Source organism: Lithobates pipiens, unplaced genomic scaffold (assembly GCF_037356315.1).
Source record: "Lithobates pipiens isolate NorthernLeopardFrog02 unplaced genomic scaffold, aLitPip1_a1.2 Scaffold_8, whole genome shotgun sequence".
NCBI lineage: Eukaryota > Metazoa > Chordata > Amphibia > Anura > Ranidae > Lithobates > Lithobates pipiens.
In genome coordinates, this window is record NW_027507903.1 from 441,075,018 (window position 1) to 441,096,555 (window position 21,538).

At 42.7% G+C, this 21,538-nt stretch overlaps 1 protein-coding gene across 1 annotated transcript in view; it reads right to left on the reverse strand.

The window, feature by feature from the left end:
* ANXA6 (annexin A6) overlaps positions 1-21,538 on the reverse strand; it is a 150,505-nt gene that overhangs the window by 39,475 nt on the left and 89,492 nt on the right. The window contains exons 11-16 of the mRNA XM_077468324.1: positions 20,091-20,149; positions 16,280-16,402; positions 14,475-14,533; positions 11,583-11,667; positions 5,130-5,211; positions 805-899 (exon numbers count right to left, since the gene is read on the reverse strand). Coding sequence (XP_077324450.1) covers positions 805-899; positions 5,130-5,211; positions 11,583-11,667; positions 14,475-14,533; positions 16,280-16,402; positions 20,091-20,149 — 503 coding nt within the window. The remainder of the gene's footprint in view (positions 1-804; positions 900-5,129; positions 5,212-11,582; positions 11,668-14,474; positions 14,534-16,279; positions 16,403-20,090; positions 20,150-21,538) is intronic.

The following is a 21,538-nucleotide window of genomic DNA, read 5'->3' on the forward strand; positions in this document are numbered from 1 at the left end:
GTGAGCAATGGCAGCTTCCATATTTCTCTTTAGAAGGGTCTGCTTGAAACACCTATTCACACTGGTCCAGCGAGTTACTGAACATACCCTACCGATGAACGGCAATGCATATTTAATCAGACTGTTTATATCTGTATATCTGTTTATATCTGTACTTTGCAGTGTGATACAATGCTAGTGTCATGCAGTGTGGTGCCTGAATCGGTGCCATGCCATTCCAACATACCACCCTTACCTTTCTGTGTTACACAGCATTGCAATAATGTGAATTTAACATGTGTTATTACAACACACTATTGTAAATTGGACCTTAACTATACAGTACAGTATGCAACTTAAAGGTAGTTTAAGGGCCTTCTCACACCTCTGCATTTTATTTGCACATATTTTAATGAACCTCAACACAAGTACACAGGTTAGCTATTGTTTTACATGGTGCCAGTTTACACCCGTGCAATGCGTTGATGTGCATTGTTGATTTTTGGATGCATCAGTGGGCATTCTAGGGCCTAGTGTTGCACAGGAAAATGCAAGATTGTTGATAACAAACATATAAACATATGAAAACATGCATGGAAAAGTGTGATTTCAGCCTAAGGACCTATTCGCACGTCCACTTTCACGCAGCAAAACTCATATTTTGCTGCAATAAAATGTATTTAAAGCAGATCTCTGCTTTGTTCCTATGTGTGTGTGCTGTAGCAGTTCAGTGTGCTCTAAAAGCAAACTATAGGGGCTTATTCATACCTACACATGTGCCATTAGTACACATTCTGACACTCCTAAGACATAATACAGACTTACACGTCCAAAGTGTGATTTAAAGGCTTTCTTGATCTCTTGCCTCTGGGAATTAGAGCGCTTGGTCAGAATTTCGATAATGGTGCCCTCATCGGTACCTGCAATAAAAACACCTTTACTTAAGATACCGCTTTTGCTTCCCTTCACTTCAATCTGGTGAAAAGATTTAGATTCATTTTTTTTTTTATTGCTATAATGTAAAAAGCAAATGAAAAACATATTTAGATCCTCTAGGGTTCATTATTTAAGCCACGTATCAAGGCAGCTGATAATATCTGAAAATATTTATACTAAAGATTTTTGAGATTTTAAAGATTGTGTTTAAATTGATTTCAGGTCCATCCTTTAGGTTGTCAGGAGCAGGAACTTTGATAAACGAATCTGTACAGGGCTTAAATATTGTTCTATGTGTTAGGACCAAGGAAGAAGGTGTCGCTCACATAGAAGATAGAGCTAACATGCTACATAGTTGATCTGGTTAAAAAAATACAAGAGTTCATCCAGTTCCAGTGATGTAAACCTTCAGGAACATCAACAAACCAAGAACATATTTTCTTTGTGTCTACCACAAAGAGGGAATGTTAAATTGGTATTAAACCCACTTTTTAAAAACTTGTTTTTATGACAGAAGAGAACCTATTGGTCATTTGTCATAATGCTTCTCCCTGTCTGTCAGCTGTAATGTACACTGAGCAGGGCATGCGCAGCTCAGTATACATTTACGGCACTCGCAGCACACGAGTGACATCATTGGGGCCCAGCCATTCAAGCAGCCGAACAGTTGGAAGGAAGACCTGGCAAAGACAAAAGCTCTAGGCCTGTGGCATTGGTGACAGAGCAGAACTGGAGGGCACATTATGACAGATAAGGCTCTTATATTGTGCTAATATGTGGTGCATACTAACATTTTATGGCCTAACCATTCAGGGGCCAATGTAGTTGAAAAAAAAAGACGTTAATACCAATTGAAAGACATATTGAGGTTGATTTACTACAACTGTAGAGGGAAAAATCCACAGCTGCGCATGGTAGCCAATCAACTTCTAAATTCAGCTTGTTCAGGTAAAATAATTGTAAACATACATTTTTCTTTTTTTAAATTAACAATCATGTCATACTTACCCGCTCTGTGCAATAGTTTAGCACCGAGCAGCCCAATCCTCCCCTTGTTGGGCCCCTGATTGGCACTCCTGGCTCCTCCCCCCCACCAAGTGCCCCCATAGCAAGCCATTCGCCGCGGGGGAACTCGTGTGGGTCTGCTCCCGAACCTTGCTGTCTGTGCCTATTGACACCGACAGCGGGACTTGGCCCTGCCCCTGTTCACTCATCACTGGCTGTGATTGATAGTAGCTGCTGTCTCTGAGCCAATGAGGAGGAAGAGAGAAGACAGAACCTCTGCTTCCATGCACAGTGCTGGATCAAGATCGGGTAAGTATAAGCAGGGGCTGGGGGAGAGGGGACTGCATGCAGAAGGTTTTTAACCTTAAAATTATTGTAAAGTCTCTTTTTTTTTCTATAAGAATAACTAACATGTTACACTTACCTGCCCTGTTGTAGTGGATTTGCACAGAGCAGCCCATATTATCCTCTTCTCATGTCCCTCTTCTGTGCCCCTCCCTCCTGTCTAGGGCCCCCACAACAAGTAGCTTGCTATGGGAGCACCCAAGCCGAGTCACAACTCCTTGTGTCCATTCAGACACAGAGCTCCACCCACTCTCTCCTGATTGGCTAGCTGACTTTGATTGACAAACTGATTGGCTGCTGTGTCTCATCAGGGGGGAGAGTCTCGGATGGCCGAAACACTCATGGACATCTCTGGAGAGAGATGGGGCTCAGGTAAGTATAAGGTAAGTAACCTTATGCCTTTAGAACCACTTTATGCTTTGGCAAAAAGAAAACTGGAAGCAGACTGGTTTCTATGCAAAGCTGCACCAGATTTGGCACTTTCCAGTTTAGCAAATCAACCCCAATTTCTGTAATGCAGTGTTCAGCTGTTGCTTTAATATCAAAATATGTAATTAAAAAGGTAATAAATGAATTTATTATTTCTGCTCTAACTGGGCAAACTCTGCAAAGCAGAGGCTTTATTAAAGTGGTTGTTAACCCACTTCTTTTAAATCCTCCCACCCCCTCTGTGTCAAAATAATAAGTGTCCCCGTGCCTGTGTATTGTAAAAAATCTGCTCGATTGAACCTATATAAGCTTGGTGCCCGGCGCTCAGCAGACTTGTCAGATCTCTATTCTCTTGGCTCACAGTTCCAGTGGGTGGGGCCGAGCCCTCCCGCTGACATCAGCCCGCGAGGAGGGGGAGAGAGGAGAGAGAGAGATGTCAGTCATCTGGGCGCCGGGAGCCGTGCTAATATAGGTACCAATCTGCATATTTTTTTGCATTACACAGACACAGGAACACTTATTATAGTACAGAGAGGATGGGAAGATTTAGCTGAAGATATGAGAGCAGCAAGAGTTGGGGGGAAGGCACTTGTATGAGCAGACAGGCAGGGAGGGGGGGGGGAACAGAAGAGACACAGGAGAGCAGGGCAGCGCATGACAAAGGCACTTGCGCTGACTCCGGTGTCAGGGCTCAGCAGCCATGATATATCGGAGCCAGCATACAGGGGGAAGGGTATAGACAGGCAGGATCAGCCAGGTATTTCAGGTGTTACAGGGGGTCAAATGACACAGCACAAGCACTGTGTTGAATAACATGCTTTAAAGAGGGAGTCCGCCGGGAGTCCGCGTTTTTTTTTTTTTAAAAGCCAGCAGCTACAAATACTGCAGCTGCTGACTTTTAAAATAGTGACACTTACCCGCCCAGCGCGCCCGCGATGTCGTCACCCGAAGCCGATCTCTCGATCGGCTCTCGGGTGCTGCCGCCGCCATCTTGGGTATAGGAATCAGGAAGTGGAGCCTTTCGGCTTCATTTCCCGGTTCCCTACTGCGCATGCGCGAGTCGTGCTGCACAATAAGGATGGACCCGCTGCCTCTGGGATCTGTGTGTTTCCCAGCAGGCAGCGGGGGACTTTCGGAAAGGGGCGTAATCTACGCCCCTTTCCGCAGAGAGCCATCCCGGAAGTGGGTGCAGATACCTGTACTGTACAGGTACCTGCACCCCCCTCCCCCCTGAAAGGTGCCAATTGTGGCGCCGGAGGGGGGGGAGGAATCCAATCAGCGGAAGGTCCACTTTAGGGTGGACCTCTGCTTTAAGGGAAGAGGATCTGTTTTTTTTTTTTTTTCTGTTTTTTTGAGGAGGTAACAAATGCTTTAAACAAACAAAAACAAAACAAAAACAATGGTGTCATAAATAGGCAATTTAAGGGCCGGTTCACACAGCGAGGCGCGGCGAGGCGTCTCCGACTTGCCTCGCCGCGACCTGCGGGGACCTCAGCGGCGACTTGCAGAGGACTTCTGTATAGAAGTCAATGCAAGTCGCCCCCGAAGTCGCCCCGAAGTAGTACAGGAACCTTTTTTCTGAGTCGGAGCGACTCGAGTCGCTCCTCTCAGAACGGTTCCATTGTACAGAACGGGGGCGACTTGCGGGAGCGAGGCGAGGCGAGCCGTGTCGCCTCGCATCGCCTCGCTGTGTGAACCGGCCCTAACTGTTAACATTTGTTCTCAAAGTCTCTATGCAAACAGTTTCTAAAGCTTGGAAAAGCACAGCAGCAGAATAGAGATCACACAAATGAATAAAAATTGAAGCCAAGCTAATGGGCACAATTCTAGAAAAATGGAAACCCAGTATAGACAAATATCTAACCAATGGATTTGATTAGACCTCCTGAAGCTATAGTATTTTGTGCTGCATGAAGGCAATTGTGCATGTGATGTAGTCCTACCTCTCTAACCTGTACACATGCCTTCCATTATCCCCACCAACTCCTTTTACTCTAGCTTTTCTTGCTGCGGTTTAGTAATAGCCTATGATTGAAAGAAATAGCAGCAGACTGATGATCTAATTTCACTGTCATTCTGTTCTCTCCTCCTATCAGCATGTTCCTTGTTAGCACAGGAATATACACTGCAGCATATCTGAAAGGCTCCATGTGCTGCCTTTCCTGCCCCCTTTCCTAGTCTGAGCTCTGTTGTACAGGTGTTTGAAAGAGATGGGTGCCAAGTGAAATTGAGGTATTTACACAACTCGCATTTATAAAATACATTTAATAGTGTATTCATGGATACAAAGCTACATCTATTTATATCATATATATCTATCTGGAGTGTAGGTATGACTGCACATTATGTAGCCTTGTCCGAAATTTTTGTAAGCAAACTGTTCAGTACATTAGTCCGTTCTCACAGTAGACCCATAAGCTTGTGGACATTCTTACCAAAGCCTTTCATCGCTTTCCTCAAAGCCTTCCCATCAGCGTCCGCATTAAAATCAGCAGCAGGAAATACAGTGCCTTTCAACTGAAGGAGAAATTATAAGCATGAACATTCAAATCTACTAACAGAGGCTTCCAATACTGTTCTGTTACTGTGTGTTCTATTTTCTTGATAGCTTTATGATACTTTACAACCGTGTATTAATTGAATGCCTGGGGCAACCAATTAAGCACATTGGAAAGAGTCATGCTTGCGGCATCTTTTGTGGGATTTCCAAAACAATGGGGGTTATTTACGAAAGGCAAATCCACTTTGCGCTGTAAGTGCACTTGGAAGGGCAGTCACTCTAAATCGGAGAGGTAGATCTGAAACAAGGGGAAGCTCTGATGATTTTATCATCCAATCATGTGCAAGCTAAAATGATGTTTTTTATTTTCCTTGCATATCCCCCTCGGATCTACAGCGACTTCACTTTCAAGTGCACTTGCAGTGCAAAGTGGATTTTCCTTTAATAAATAACCCCCAATGTTTATTAATTGACGTTCTGCTCCACAGTTTGGTACAGCACAATTTGAGTCACGCTAACTCATTGAAAAATGTGGACTTTAAAGGGTTAAATAAGGGTGAAAGATAACTAGGGCTGGGCCTAAGGAGAGGCACTGTGAAAATACTTTATGGATGTCCAACAGCTACTTGGGCTATAGCAAAAGACAACTATCATGTCATAATAGCTCACCCTAGTGTCATAGTCACTCTTGTATAATAGCTCCCCCTAGTGTCTTGAGATGTTATAAAATAATTGCTTACCCTGTGACATAAATATTAGATACAACAGTGCCATTATAGCTATATAAGTTTTACTAGCTATACGCTTAGAGATGTAATTTCATTCCCCTACCAACATTAAGCAGCATGGATGAAGAAATCTGAACCTTTCAATTTTTTATTCGAAATTTGTTGAGCTGGGTGAGGCTAACAAACTTTTTTTGGCCAGTTCAGCAGTAATCAGAAAAAAATTTGAGCCCTGGATGGCCCTGTTGGCACCACCCGGCTCAATATATATTTAGACTTAAGCTATACATGGACTGAAATCTGGCCAGCTCAGCAAGGGCGGGCCAAAATTGAATCCATGTATGAGCACTGTGGGTATACAGAAGTTGATCCACCAATCAACTTCTGTAAAAGCACCCTGTCTAATTTTTCCTGCTCAATCTGCACTGTAGGCTATAGCCTGCAATGCTGATCAGTGTACTCTGATGGCGGGAGATCTCCCCACTGTCAGAACACAATGACACAACACAGAGGATTCCCCCATCCATTTTGAGTGTGTGAATGAGGGAATCAGGTCAATGTTGTTTGTTCTACGCGCTGATTGAGGCTGCTGCGGATGTCAGACATCATATGTGATTCGCACCGCACTGCTGTACAGATCACATGCGATGTATGTGCGATGAAAATTCAGCCATACAGATTGTATGGCTGAATTTGCATCGCATTCGGACCAAAGTTGTGCAGGACCCTTTTTTTGGAATCAGATCGCATGGGTGTTCACAGCCATGTGATACGATTCATGTCCGAATTGGCAGTTCCCACTGTAATATGCAAACTGATCTGGGGGTGTCATTAACTTTGTATTGACACCCTCAGTGGTTCACATAGGGCAGTGTGAACTGCCTGCAAGTTGTATGCTGGATTCGCATGGGTTTTCGTTTCGCAGCAGTGTGAACCGAGCCTGAACGAACAAATTGACTAATCTCTGGGCTTTCTTAGCCTAATGCCTTACCTTGGTGTCATATTAAATTAGGCTGATGAAACCATGACTAATCCTATGGTAACTTTAGGCATGCTACTTTTGACATTGTAATAATTTACCCTGCTGTCACAATAGTGTAGTACCTAAAGGCAAAACTTTTCAGGAACTTGGATAGAGTGGAGATGGATTAGAACACCTGTCAGTTTTTATTGCTGTCTGTGCCCCTGTTAGGGAAAATAACCCTCTCTATTTATCCCATTTACCATTGAAAGTAAAAGAAAATCTCAAGTTTTGGGTTGCCCCCAGAAAAGTAATATAGGGGAAATCTTCCAATGGGGACACTGGTTATGGTGACCTGGGGAGCCCCAAGGGATTCCCTTAATTTGCAGGGGTTTCCTCTCACTTTGTGTTTGTCTATGGGACAGGAAGTGAAGGGAAATGTCCCCAAAAGGACACAGGTGGAAGAAAAAAAAAATGTGATGGGGGTTACAACCCTCTCTTACTCTATCCAAAATGAAAAAAAAATGTTTTTTCTATAGTTCTACTTTAACTCTCAATTCATAATGACATATTCTGAATTAATAATAACTTTATTCGGCATTATAACATCTTACCCTTTCTTCTGGCCAACTGCCCATGATCACTAAATAGGCTCATGGCTTAATTTTACTTCAAAAGAACCAGCCATGACCTCAAAATATTTTATTTTGGCTCCATAACAGCTTGCTTACCCTATTAAACTAATAATTTTTCCTAGCTTCATGACATGGATGCTAGTAGATGGCAGTTTCAGTACCATCCAAGCACCCCCAACTAAAGGGTAGGGAAGGGTGTATTCAGCAGAATGGCTTATGCCAAGTACACACGAGCGGAATGTCCAACAGAAAAAGTCAGACGGGAGCTTTTCATCGTATATTCCGATCATGTGTATGCCCCATCTGACTTTTTATGTCTAAAATTCTGACGGACATAGAAATGGAACATGTTCTAAATATTTCCGATGGAACCAATTCCTATCGGGAAAAACGCTCGTCTGTATGCTGTTCCGACGAACCAAAAACGACGCATGCTCTGAAGCAAGTACGAGACAGAAGCTATTGGCTACTGGCTATTGAACTTCCTTTTTGCTAGTCAAGTCGTACGTGTTGTACGTCACTGCGTTCTTGACGGTTGGACTTTGGTGTGATCGTGTGTACACAAGACAGTTTCAGCAGAATTCTGTCAGAACTCCGTCAGAAAAGCCTTCCGAGTTTATTCTGATGGGAAAACCGGTCGCGTGTACAGGGGCATCAATTACATTTCAGTGTTTGCTGTTTGTTAGCAGGTAGCAAATAGTGTAGAAACCCTTTAATCTAACATGCCTTTGGTAAACTCTTGTATCACTAATGGTCAAAAAATAAATAGTGAAGTCAAACTCCAACAACAACTTAGAAGGAAACAGAGCACACAGAGGCAACACACACTCAGAGCATCAATTACATTATCAAAAGACCTTTTTCTCCGTTATCATAAACAAATTATTTATTTAAGCTAATGAAGGAAGTCAATTTGATTTGCCTCCTTTGAGAAATGTCAGGCAGCCATTCTAGTGCAATGAGATTTTCTTAATTGAACATCACAGTTTTCAGTTCCCAAATCACTTTGTTGCAAAACAGTAGGCTGATCTGCCACAAAATAATAATGTCTAGCTTCATAGAAAACATTGGGGTTGTTTTACTAAGGGCCACTAGACTGTGCACTTTGCACGTTTCTCCGCAGCTTGGTAAATAAGCAGAAGCTTTGCTGACTTCCATCATCCAATCATGTGCAAGCAAGGATGCTGTTTTGTTATTTTCCTTGCACGTGATTGGGTATTCTTTGCAAAGTGACGTTTTACCTCATTTACTAAGCTCTGGAGCAATGGCACTTGCAGAGCGCACAATCTATTTAGTAAATCAACTTAATGGAATCACAGTGATAAAAGTCAGCCAACCTTTATTTGTATTTTGTTTTAATGGCCAATTACAGGAGCTATGTCTGAGTTTCAATGGGAATACTTCAGATACATGCTTTCTAAAAAGAAAGTGTGTTCTGAATACCACTATCCTAAATTCTAATATAATTGGGAAGTGCCAATCCCACTGAAATCAAGCTTTTATTAAGTTGTCATAGGGAAAACCCACTGTTATTTAAAATGAAAGCAAATCTAAACTGTAAATTAAAACTGGAGGTTAGCCTTCAACATGTTACAGTATAGCTAAAGAATGGGGAAAGGTTGGAACTTCTGTAAAGTTTATATTATTGTGTGTGTTCCTGCTGGGGAGATTCACCCTCTCTATTTGTCCTGAAGACACTAAAAACAGCAACTGATGGGGAATCCAAAATGGTACAACCTTTCCCAGAACAGAAGGGGAAATCTTCTAACCAGGAAGCCTGATCTGTCTAAACGGACATTTCTTTTCCCTTTGGGAAGATCTATATTTTCTTCTTTCTGTCTGTCCGGCACAGGACGTAAAGGGAAATCTCCACAATGTAACAGAAAGAGAAAAAAAAAAGAAAGAGTTTTATACTTCATATGTTTTTGCTATACAGTGGAACCTTGGATTACGAGCATAATCCCTTCCAGGAGAATGCTTGTAATCCAAAGCACTCGCATATCAAAGCGAGTTTCCCCATAGAAGTCAATGGAAACAAAGGTAATTCAGAGTGGGACCCTTGCTGTCTGTATGGAAGCAGTGGTATCTCTGCAGAGGTCCCAGTTGAATCGGAGCTTGATCTATCACTAGACATGCGTGGTTTGTTTCGTTCTGAATTAATATTCGGACAAATTTTTCGTTATTTGGAGATTTGGATATATCCGAATACCCAAATTAAAATATAAACAAATTTTCCCGAATGCACCAATTAACCAAAAACGAAATTCAGACTGAGATTCAAATTGAATTTTACATCAAACGCCAGTCGAATTCTAACTGTACACATATTGCTGAAATCAAAGATTGTGTACCATTTAAAAATAATGCTGTTTTAGTGAAGCCAAAGGCGATTTAAAGAGTGAATGTGATCATTTTAATGAAGATTTTTCTTTTGTTTGTTCACTTTGCCACATTCAAATAGAAAAAATAAAAAATCTAAAGTTTTTGATTCGACTGATTCAAAATTTATCAATTTTTCTCTACTATGGGACTAAAAGTGAGAGGAAATCTCCCCAATCGAAAACAGATGGCAAAAGAACCTAGAGCGGTTATAACTAGGGATGCCACCTCATCCCTTTAAACCCAAACACATATGAATTACACAGGTTCTGACATAATTAAATGCAGACTAGGCACCAAGTTAGTTTAATTACCACCTTAATCAGCCACAGAACCCGTGTAATTCATATGCAGGGGTGGACTGACAACTCATGGGCCCCCCCGGGCAATAGGAGATTTTGGGGCCCCCAGGCAATAGGAGATTTTGGGGCCCCCAGGCAATCAGTCAGGGCCGAGTGGCCGAATGGTCAGTCGCCCCTGTTCATATGTGTTTGGGTTTAAAGGGATGAGGTGGCAACCCTAGTTATAACCCTCCCTACTAAAGTTTTACCTTTAGTTCTACTTTATGGGATTTGCAATGTGGCCAATGCCATGTGATTGGGAAGAGGAGCATAATAAACGTTTGTTTATATTTCTTCTTTCTTTTTAATATTGTGTAGGGTAACCACTTATAGGCAATGAGTTTTAATTTATAGTTTGGTCTGCTATATTCAGTGCACTAGAATGTCCATCTGTCGTGTCCGTTAGTCCTGGCATACAATGGAAAACACAAGTGATAAGTCTGGATTTCTTAGAGACAACATATTTGTTATTGTGGCTGGACAGATCTGCATGCCACCCTTCAAATAACACTCCACATTCAATCAGAGTAAACAGGCAGAACGAGAAAAGTGACCACAATGCATTGCTCTCTTATGCCTGAAGCCAGAATGCATTGGAAAGTCCAAAGGTAACACAAAAATAAAACAATTACCAGTGCTGTGTTATGAAGAAGCAAAGTGTTAGCAAGAGATCTAGTACAATTTAGGAAACAAAATGACATGGTTAGTGAAAGCACACATGTTAGCTTTGTTTAAGGCTTGGTTCACACTTATGCAAATTGGATTTGGGTTTTTCCCACATCCAATTCTCATGGCAGGAGATTGTGACCTCAATGGAGCGGCCTTTGGCTCAGTTCAAGGTCCGAATTCAGGCAAAAATTTGGGCCTGATTGGTCCCTGAAATGGAGAACTGGGACGCACCGGACCCCTTCTGTGAGCCGCATCCGTATTAAGTGTGAACCCAGCCCAAAAGGAAACGTAATGAGAGAAAAGAGTTTGCCTGTTCTGATCTCCTTTTAAAAAAATGCTAGTTACATGGTCATCATACTGATCGTCCAACTTCAATCATTTCTGAGTCAGTGACCCAGAACAAGTATGCAGATTGGGAGTTCCAACACCAGTTTGATATCACTAGTGGAATACTTGTTCTGTGATTCAGAATTTGTTGAAGTCCAAGGATCAACATGACAACCAGGAAAATAACACTTTCAGAAGGAGAAGAGTGATGGCAATTCTTATTTCCCTCAATACAGGTCTGAGGCAAGCAAGCAGCAGAAAGAGAGGCTGTGAGGTTACTAGCTGGGTTATGGTGGCCTCTAAGCAGCAGGTGCAATAAAAGAAAAGGGGGATAATATCCCATGTTCCAACCTCGATACGTGAAGCAAGTGTGGCACTAAGCTCCCATCTTTGATAGGCTGCTTGGGCGGCTTCTGGGAAAAACTCCCCAGCGGCGCTAAAAAAATGAAGAGGAACAACTCACATGGGAAGTTAAGACTGAAATTGTGGAATCATTTCATAACACAGAATGAGGAGTGGTGTATACAACAACCCATGGCAGCCAGGCCAAATCAGTCCGTTTCCAACTGCTTACCATGACTGAGCAGATGAAGGCTTCTGATTTTAAAGCCCCATACACACTATCAGATTTTCTGCAGATTTTTTTCTTCAGGTTTACCAAAACCATGTAGTGCAAGGGCCTGCCTGATTGCATACAAATTGAAACTCCTAAGGTTTGACCTCATATTATATGGTTTTGGTAAATCTGAAGGAAAAAATCAGCAGAAAATCTGATAGTGTGTATGGGGCTTATGGGTTGTTTTATTTCATCATTCACAACAGTAACTACCTTGCCTGAATTTTTCAGGTCATGCTCTGCTACCTTAATGGAAGAGAAATATGAAGGTTGCCATTGCTGACCGGTTTCTGAAAATGCTAACTGCTGTTGCTTGCATACTTTTTGCGTCACTGACCTAGAACAAACCGGCACATTAAAATGTTAAAACGCCTCATCTGCTTATGTTTTGCAGGTCGCTGACTTATAAGTTATTATAGCCACTGGAGAAGCATGACTCCTGGGCTATTAACTCTTTCAGAAGGAGAGGTCAGCAATTAGAGCCTTTTACACTTCTCTAAGTACAGGTTAGCTCTAGGCCACATTTATCCTTGTTCTTTTATGATGTAGTGCATGTTCACAAACTTTTTCATGTGTTTTGAAAGGGATTACAACAGTGTGCAATGTATGTGCTAATGTGCTAAGGGATATGTTGCCATTTAATGTAAATGGCACCCCAGCAGGCACATGACAAAGCAAATGCACCTAACTTTCAGGACATTGCAAAGCATGCAGTAAAAAGCATTCATTGCCCTGTAGTGTGCTGGAAAAAATAAGTCAAGTGTGTTTTGTGATCCCTGTAAATAGCTTATTAGCCCACTGCAACATATAACAACATCTGTTCCCTGTTGCCTCTAAGACCGAGAAGTGAGCGATCAAAGACCGTTGATCGCTCAGTTATCACTCTTCAGTGAGCAGAGAGCAGTAAGTCACTGCAGGGGGGAGGACCGGCTGGGTCATACTCTCAGCGGTGTGTTCAGAGGCTGTGCCAGCTGTCAGTCCAAGCATCTGGGTGGATCCCACTGTTAAGTTGTAATCTCCCCAGATCCTGGTTTGGCTGAGTGACGTTACTTTAACTTCTACTTTAATGTGCACAGACATGTAAATGGGCCTTAAAGTGTTATTAAACCCCAAACCAAAGATTTATTATATTGCAGCTTGCATTTTCTTTTTTAGCCTTTTTTTCTTATTTTATTTTCACATGGTGATTCTGTCTGTGACTCTGTTGTTTTTCAACAGAACAGTGGGTCACTTCGTGGGTTGAGACAGTCCCACAGCTTTTATTTATTTATGTAAAATTTTTATCTCCCAAAAAATAATTTATTGCTGTAACAGCTTATAAAGTGTTAGCTGGAGTCCGGTTTGAATTTTTCAGTGTATATACTGTAAATCTTTTTGATATAACACTCCCCTTCCCCCAGACTGGCCATGCTGCTGTCCAAAAGTGTTTCTTGCTTTTTCATCCAGAACACATGCCAAACACAAGGCCCACAGGCCGAATCTGGCCTGCCTGGGCATTTCATGTGGCCCTCAGACCTCTCCTGCAGCTGCGGCACCCCCCTCATCTCCACTCCTACCTTGTCTCAGCAATTGGCAGTAGAGGGGAGGACAGATCCTGCACTTCTCTGTTCAGCCGTGGAGTAGCTCGTCTCACCCCCCCCCCTCCCCCCCCAATCACAGTAGTTGGCAGCAGAGAGGAGGACAGAACTCCTCCTACAGATCTTGCTTCTCTATGCCACAGCACCCCTGATCTCCCCCTTCCCTGGACTCAGCATTCAGCAGACTTCGGCAGCTAACTCCAGCCCTCCTCTGGTCCTCCTTCAGACCCTGAACTTTCTGCTTCCCAGCTCCATCCCCAGCTTCTTCCCTGCAGCAGCACAAGGGGGGGGGGGGGGGTGCACTCATGACTTTTGACGGTGGGGGAACTCCTGACATGTAATGTAAGGGGGGGGGGGCGGGCGCTAAGGACATCCAGTACTACAGATACAACCAGCCCTTTGAGGGCAACCAAAATGCTGATGTGGCTCGTGATTAAATTAAATTTGACACCCCTAATCCAGAGTATAGGAATCCTAGAACAGGGGGTGTGTTATTGGGCAGATCACCATGTGAAAACAGAGGGGAAAAAAGCCTATAAAAAACTAATACAGGCACCACATCTAATGATTGGTAATTTAATACCGCTTTAAAACCCAGCAACAAAGTTGACAAAGGACCTGCTGAAGAGCCTTTAAGGACTCACAATAATCTCTATATGCATGCTTCCATCTTTCTATGTAGGCCGATGGACTGTGCAGTCATACAGCAGCTTTGTATATACAGTACATCAGGCAGCACAGTACCACCAATACAAAACTCCAGTACTTTATTGGTTCAATGTTTTAAAATTGTAATCAGTAAAATAGATGTGATATAGGGGGAGGGGCCTGTGCAAAGGGGTATCAACATTTACACGTGTCTGGGATTTCATCCATTAATACTGCCCTTTGCCCATGTAATTTAATAATCATTGTGGAATATGAAAAACAAAAACAAATTGCATAAAATACAGGTTCCAGCAGAGAAAGGCATGTAAATAATATGATAAACTGTAAAAAATTATAAACTGTATTCTGCAATACAATAATATATAAGCAGTTGATACATACTCATCATCTCCTCCACACAGGTTGAGCAGAGCCGTCTTGTACTCACCGGATGTGTCATTCTAAAATAAAACAGCACATAGAATAAATGTTGGTTGGATCTGTTGTAAAGTTTTATTTATCTAACGTCTTCTAAAGGTGCCCATACAAGTGCAGACTATCGGTAGAGAAAAGTGATTTCTATACCAATGTCTAATTTCCTGGATGGAAGATGTCCAGCATCATCTAGCTCTTTTTCCCTTACTCAACTGTCCCTTATCTGCCCCCTTTATTCATTGGAATGCAGTTCTGTTATTGAGGCTTAGCATCACATGTGGACATTACCTAGGGCAGCAGTCACCAACCAGTGATCCGTGAGAAAATGTTGGTGTTCCCAAGGGGTTCTGTCTCAAATCGACATTGTGGTGAAAGTATACCGCCCAGTGATGTTTTAAATGCAGGCTAACAGTCAATACTGTCAGTACACATTGATACCCGATGCCTCCTCTGTAGTTCCGGATCCTGTGAACTCAGAGGAAGGCGCCGGGAGTAGTGCAGAGAGCGGGAGGCGAACAATGAGGGAACCTCCAATGGCAGCGCAGATCACAGACTGTGGGACGGAGCACGGCGCTCAAGCACATGGCTGGATAAGGAGGTGAGATCCAATGATAAGTCTGTGTAAGGCCGCAGTGTGATGCAGAGTGTGTTGACAGAGTCAGAGCATTGTGTGTATAAGGCAGCAGTGTGATGCAGAGTGCGGTTGGGCAGAGGGTCAGAGCATTGTGTGCATAAGGCAGCAGTGTGATGCAATGTGGGGGCAGATAGCCAGAGCATTGTGTGTATAAGGCAGCAGTGTGATCCAAGGGGAGGGAGGCAGATAGCCAGAACATGTGTGTATAAGGCAGCAGTGTGATGCAAGGGGAGGGAGGCAGATGGCCAGAGCATTGTGTGTATAACATATGTAACATTCATGTTAGTGGCGCACGGGATTCAAAACTATGAGTTTAGTGGTCCATGAGGTCCGAAAGTTTAGTGACCACTGACCTAGGGCATGCTGCTGTTTTCAGAAAGCTGCAGTATGTGTAGCCCCTTCCACCAGCCATAATCTGCCTGTATTGCACAGAGAAGCTCAGAGATCCAGTGATAACATCACGAAGGTGAAAATACGGCATGTAATGCAAACAGAAACATTTTATTTTAACATTTCTTTAGCATGTTGATGAGGTAGGGGGTCACGGAAGGCAAAATATAAGCAGATTAGCATACCTCCCAACATTTTGAGATGGGAATGAGGGGCACCTACTAACAAACGTATGTAGACACAGGACACCCCCCCCCGCCACACCCCCTTAAAGGAGAATTAACCAAAAAAAAGGTTAATTAAATCCACAAAGGCTTTTTTTTTTTACCACAACTACTCCTTTATATTGGCTTTTAAAATTTACAAATGCAGCAATTGAGAAATTGGATGAGATGTTTAGCACTGAGGGACATTTCTCCAAATCAGGGACAGTTGGGAGCTATGGATTAAACTTAGAACAGAACGTATTTACATGTTTCATTCATCACATTCCTGCCCCAATGGCCAAAAGTACATTTAAAACTGCTGACCTAATATGTCTAATGCCTATGACTATTATTAAAATGCCATTTCTTTCAAACTGCATTCAGCAGTGCATGGCAACCATTGCTTCTTTGGCACAGGGCTTGGGATCAAATGAGAGGATATAACAATTTAGGTTATAGTGAGTCCTCAGTATAAATAGAAATACGACATGCCATATTACTAGGTGCCCGGGAGCGGCATTGTCCAATGATAATTAGATTACCTTGATCATAGAGTACAAAGACTTTTCATACTGAGTCCTGAATGACTCCCTAATGTCCATCATATCGATCTCACTGCGTGACACCATAATCCGGATCAGGGTGTTGTCCGAAGTGCCCAGACCCTGAAAAAGAAAAAAGATTAACTTCTGCTACAATTCTATAAAGATGTCTAAACAAAAGGCAATGTCATTCCTACATTTTATTACATATATGGTCAAAGAGGTAATTCAATACAACGATTTACAATATACTAAAATACAAACCATAAAAATCCAGTGCGTTCAGGAAATTTCTTACAGTTCACACTGCTGCGATACCAGACATCATATGTGATTTGCACCATATTGCTGTGCAGATCACATGCGATGTGAATTTCAGCCATACAAACTGTATGGCTGAATTTGCATCGCATTCGGACCAAGCTTGTGCAGGACTCTTTATTTGGTCCGCACCAGAATCGTATAGCATGGATGTTCACACCCATGCGATCTGATTCTGCAAATCGCACTGCCTTATGCAAACTGATTGTGGGTGTCGTTAACTTAACATACACTCTGCAATCAGTTCGCATGAACGGGATTGCGCGTTAAATGCTGTGCGAATTTGCAGTGTGAACCGAGCCTTAAACGGGCATAAAGTCCAAAGACAAAAATGTAATACGTTGCTGCCTACCAATCCTTAAATGCCACGGCTGCATTCATTTTCCTTTTTTTCCCCCATTTATATTCACCTGGTGATTCAGCCACACACTTTCTATTTTAGGGTGTCTCCGTTCTGGATGGAGGAACAGAGACACCTTTAGATAGCAGTGTTGTCAATCTGGGGACAGGGTGGTGTTATTTGCACTAGCAGATTTAGTTGGACTTGACCAGCAAATGAAAGCTAAACTCCAACTAACAAGTTTGTGATAAAGGTTTTACATAAATGAGTAAGAGCTGATCATTGTAAGCACCTCTGTGTATTAAATGGTTTATCTCAGTTCTTCAACTGCCACTTTTAGTGGACTAATAGAGGGAGCTGAAAAATAATAGTTTTAGGGCTCATTTAAACTTGGTTCGGCTTCAACACACATTAAACTCCCTGGCGGTACGATTATTTCGGATTTTAGGTGCTAAAAGCGGTACAATTATTTTGCATGAAAATTCAGCGTTTTATATTGTAGTCCTGTAATTCGTAGCAATAACTCACTTAAATCTGTCCAAACCAGAGTCTAGCAGACATCCCGGGTATGATAAAGTTTTAAAAATGAAATCATAAATTATAATATAATAAATAACTATAAATAATTATACCAAATAATAATATAACAATAATAAAAATTATTTAATAATGTAATCAAATCATAAACACAGAAATTTGCTCAGTTGCAGAATTGTCACTGTCATTACTTTTCAGTATTTGATGACGGATCTCCCCACAAATCACTATCGCTCAATTCTGCGAGTGATTACAATTTATTATCACTGTTTTCTAGCTGGTCTAAAATCATGTTTGATGTAAAGGGACAGTTTTGGTTGCTATGGACAATCTCCAGTTTCCAGGCATAAAGAACAGTTTTTATAATATAAAACTGTACGCAGGACATTGGAGAAACCACTAGGGACAAAGGGGATGTGAAATGCTTACATACAGCAATGTAGTAAAAGTCTGGCTCGGGGTTACCGGTTTTGGTATAAAACTTCCACCCCGAGCGGTAACCCCGAGCCAGACTCGGGACCGCATCGCTGTATGCAGGCTCGTCCTCCGTTCGATTCATCACGGAGCCGATCTCCGTTCCCTGCGAGCGCTGCAACGCAGGAGGACGGAGATCGGCGCCAAATTCAAAAAGTGAAACACACAGTACACATACAGTATAATGGCTAGTTAATGGCTAGTTTACACTTGCTTCAAAACAAGGCTTTGGATAGGCTTTGTTAAAGCTCTCTGAACGTCAGTCAAAGCTCCTGTCACTAAATAAAATAGTTAGCTTGCAGTCCTGTTTACACCTTGCTTTTGCTTTGACTTTGCTTCATTATACCCAATGAAGCTTTAGTGGTGCTTCAAAGCATCTTCAAAGCCTCTATAGAAGTCTATGGCAAAGCTCGCTTGAAGCCCCACTGAAGCGTCACCAAAGCCTCATCAAAGCCCCATCGAAGCCCCATCGAAGATTCCCCAAATCCTAATTGAAGCCCCACTGAAGCCTCATCGAAGCCCCACCGAAGCCTCACTGAAGCCTCATCGAAGCCGAACTGAAGCCTCATCGAAGCCCCACCGAAGCCTCACTGAAGCCTCATCGGAACTCAACCGAAGCCTCACTGAAGCCCCACCGAAGCCTCATCCAAGCACCACCAAAGCCTCATCCAAGCACCACCAAAGCCTCATCGAAGCACCAAGCAAAAGCAAGTTGTAAACAGGACTGTAAGCTAACCATTTTATTTAGTGGCAGGAGCTTTGACTGGCGTTCAGAGAGCTTTAACAAAGCCTATCCAAAGCCTTGTTTTGAAGCAAGTGTAAACTAGCCATTATCCCCCCCTGGCGGTGTTCCCGAGTCTGGCTCGGGGTGGAAGTTTTATACCAAAAGTGGTAACCCCGAGCCAGACTCGGGACCGATTCCCTGTATGCAGGCTCGTCCTCCGCTCAATTAATCACGGAGCCGATCTCCGTTCCCTGCGAGCGCTGCGACGCACGAGGATGGAGATTGGCGCCAAATTCAAAAAGTGAAACACACAGTATACATACAGTATAATGTAATCTTACAGATGTTTTGAAGCAAGTGTAAACTAGCCCTTACTAGGCAGATCACCAGGTAAACTTAAAGCGGGACTAAAGGGCGAATACTTACCTGCTCAACAGTCCCTTACAAGTGCTGGCATTCTGTTCTGAGTGCCAGTTTATGGGCGTTTTCATTAGCCGGTGGAGGAAGACATGACTCCAGTACATGTGTAGGAGCTTTTCATCCTAGCGCTCAGAGACCGGCCCAGCACTGAGAAGAGAGGACAGCAGGCAAGCAGGAAGGGGTATTTTATTGAAGAAGATACAGGGCATGTCTGTTATGGAATATAAGCCTGCCTGCTCCTTGTTTCTTACAGTAGAAATTCAGTTCCACTTTAAAGGAAAAAAGAAAACAAATGCTCTATTTAAGATTTGGGAGGCTGTAATGTATTAAAGTGGTTGTAAATGCAGAAGGTTTTTTTCCTTAATGCATTCCTTGCATTAAGATAAAAAAGCCTTCTGTGTGCAGCAGCTCCCTACAGTGCCTCAGCCATCCGGGACTCTCCCAGGCTGAGACACAGAAGTGGTGCCATTGGCTCCTGTTGCTGTCAATCAAACTCAGTAAGCCAATCAGGAGAGAAAGGGGGTGGGGCCGCACTGCAGCTCCATGTCTGAATATATAGATGGAGCTGCAGCTCGACTCAGGTGCCCCCACAGCAAGCAGCTTGCTATGGGGGCACTCAATAGAAGGGAAGTCCCAGGAGCTCCAGCCAGGGACCTGAGAAGAGGAGGATCTGGCGCTGCTCTGTGCAAAACAATTACACTGAGCAGGTAAGTATAACATGTTTGGTATTTTAATAGAAAAAAAAACGACTTTACAACCACTTTAAATTTCTGTTTTTGGATTTATTACTGTTTTAAGATTAACTAGATCAATAAAAACACAACTTAACAATAAAACAAACCTGGGAAAGGTTTATAAATGTTATACAAGCCAAAGAAGATCCTGTTTTATAACCAATTAATTCAATAGTCACACCAAACATTTCACTAGCGCCGCCCACTGATATATGGCAGAGACAACAACAGTTGTGTCATTGATTACACTACTTCACTTACTTTCATTGATTTGTACAGCCTGGTAGCGAAGTAGTCCTTGATGCTACGAATGCATTTTACTGAAACAAACACATGATATGGGTAAATAAATAGGTGGAATACAGTTTTGGTGCCCACATATTATTGCAAGGAATGTTATGTTCTCTCAAAAAAAAAAAATGTTTGAAATAAATTTATCCCAAGAAAAATACATAAGCTGCAACCTTTCACCTCCTGAAATTGTAGCTGTCAGAGCCACCTAGCCTTAAAACAAGGCGTTCTATGTTTACTTGCCGCTTGCTTGTTCTAGCTCAGTGACTAAGGCTGCATTCACACCTGAGCGTAGCTTGTTTGAACGTTTTTACCGGCGTTTTGTCGCGCGACAACGAGCGTTTTGTCACACTACAATGCGCGACAACGAGCGTTTTGTCATACTACAACGTGCGACAACGAGCGTTTTGTTACACTACAACGCGCGACAACGAGCGTTTTTTAACTTCGGCGTTTTTTTTTTCAGCCAATAGGAAAAATATTTTTCATCTGCTTATTTTTTCTTGAGCAGATACAGCGTCAAAACGCCCGTAGAAACGCTCGTTGTCGCGCTAAACGCTCGAATCGAGCGTTTCCATTAGTTTCTATGGGAATGAAAACGCCCAAATCAGCCCAATTCGCGCGACAAAAAAGGGTCCGGAACTTGTTTGAGCTTCAGGCGTAGGGCTTCAGGCGACATGGAGTGGAGATGTGAACCATCTCCATTGAGAATAATGGATTTTTTCCCCTCCAGCGTTTTGTAGCTTCAGGCGTAGGGCTACAAAACGTTCAGGTGTGAACGGGCTGTTATAAAGCACTGAAATCAGAGGATCAGTATAACACAAAGGCAACTATCATTTCAGATGAAGTGCAACAATGTTAGCCTACATGTTTGGCTATATCAGGTTTCTTGACTAAGGCATTAAACATGGCATGTTCTCCACTGCTATACCAAAAATAATCACACACCAGGATTGGAGTTTATAGGTTATAGCAGCCTTTTTATTAACCAAAATATAATAACACATAAATCACAGATAACTTAATAACCTGAACACATAGTGCATCAAAGAAAATTGGAGTGACAAGGTCCTAATAGGCATCAAAACCAATAACGTACCAGTCACTTCTCAGGCCTCTGGCCACAAACCACAGACTCGGAGACAACTCGCAGGTATCCATACACCAACTGGGATCCGTATCTCAGACGGGTCTCTTCACCATACCTTTTGTGCCCATATCAAACTAAAAGGACTTTGCACCCCGCCATTCACAAAATAAGTCTCCCCATAGTTGCCAAGAACTTGCACTAAATCCTACTAAATGCACGGCGGGAGGGAGGGAAGTTGTTCCTGGCTTGCTAACCTCCTACTGAATACCAACACCTCAGTACAGCCCCACCTCCCCTCGAGGCTCCCCCTTTCCTTGCCCTTGCCCCA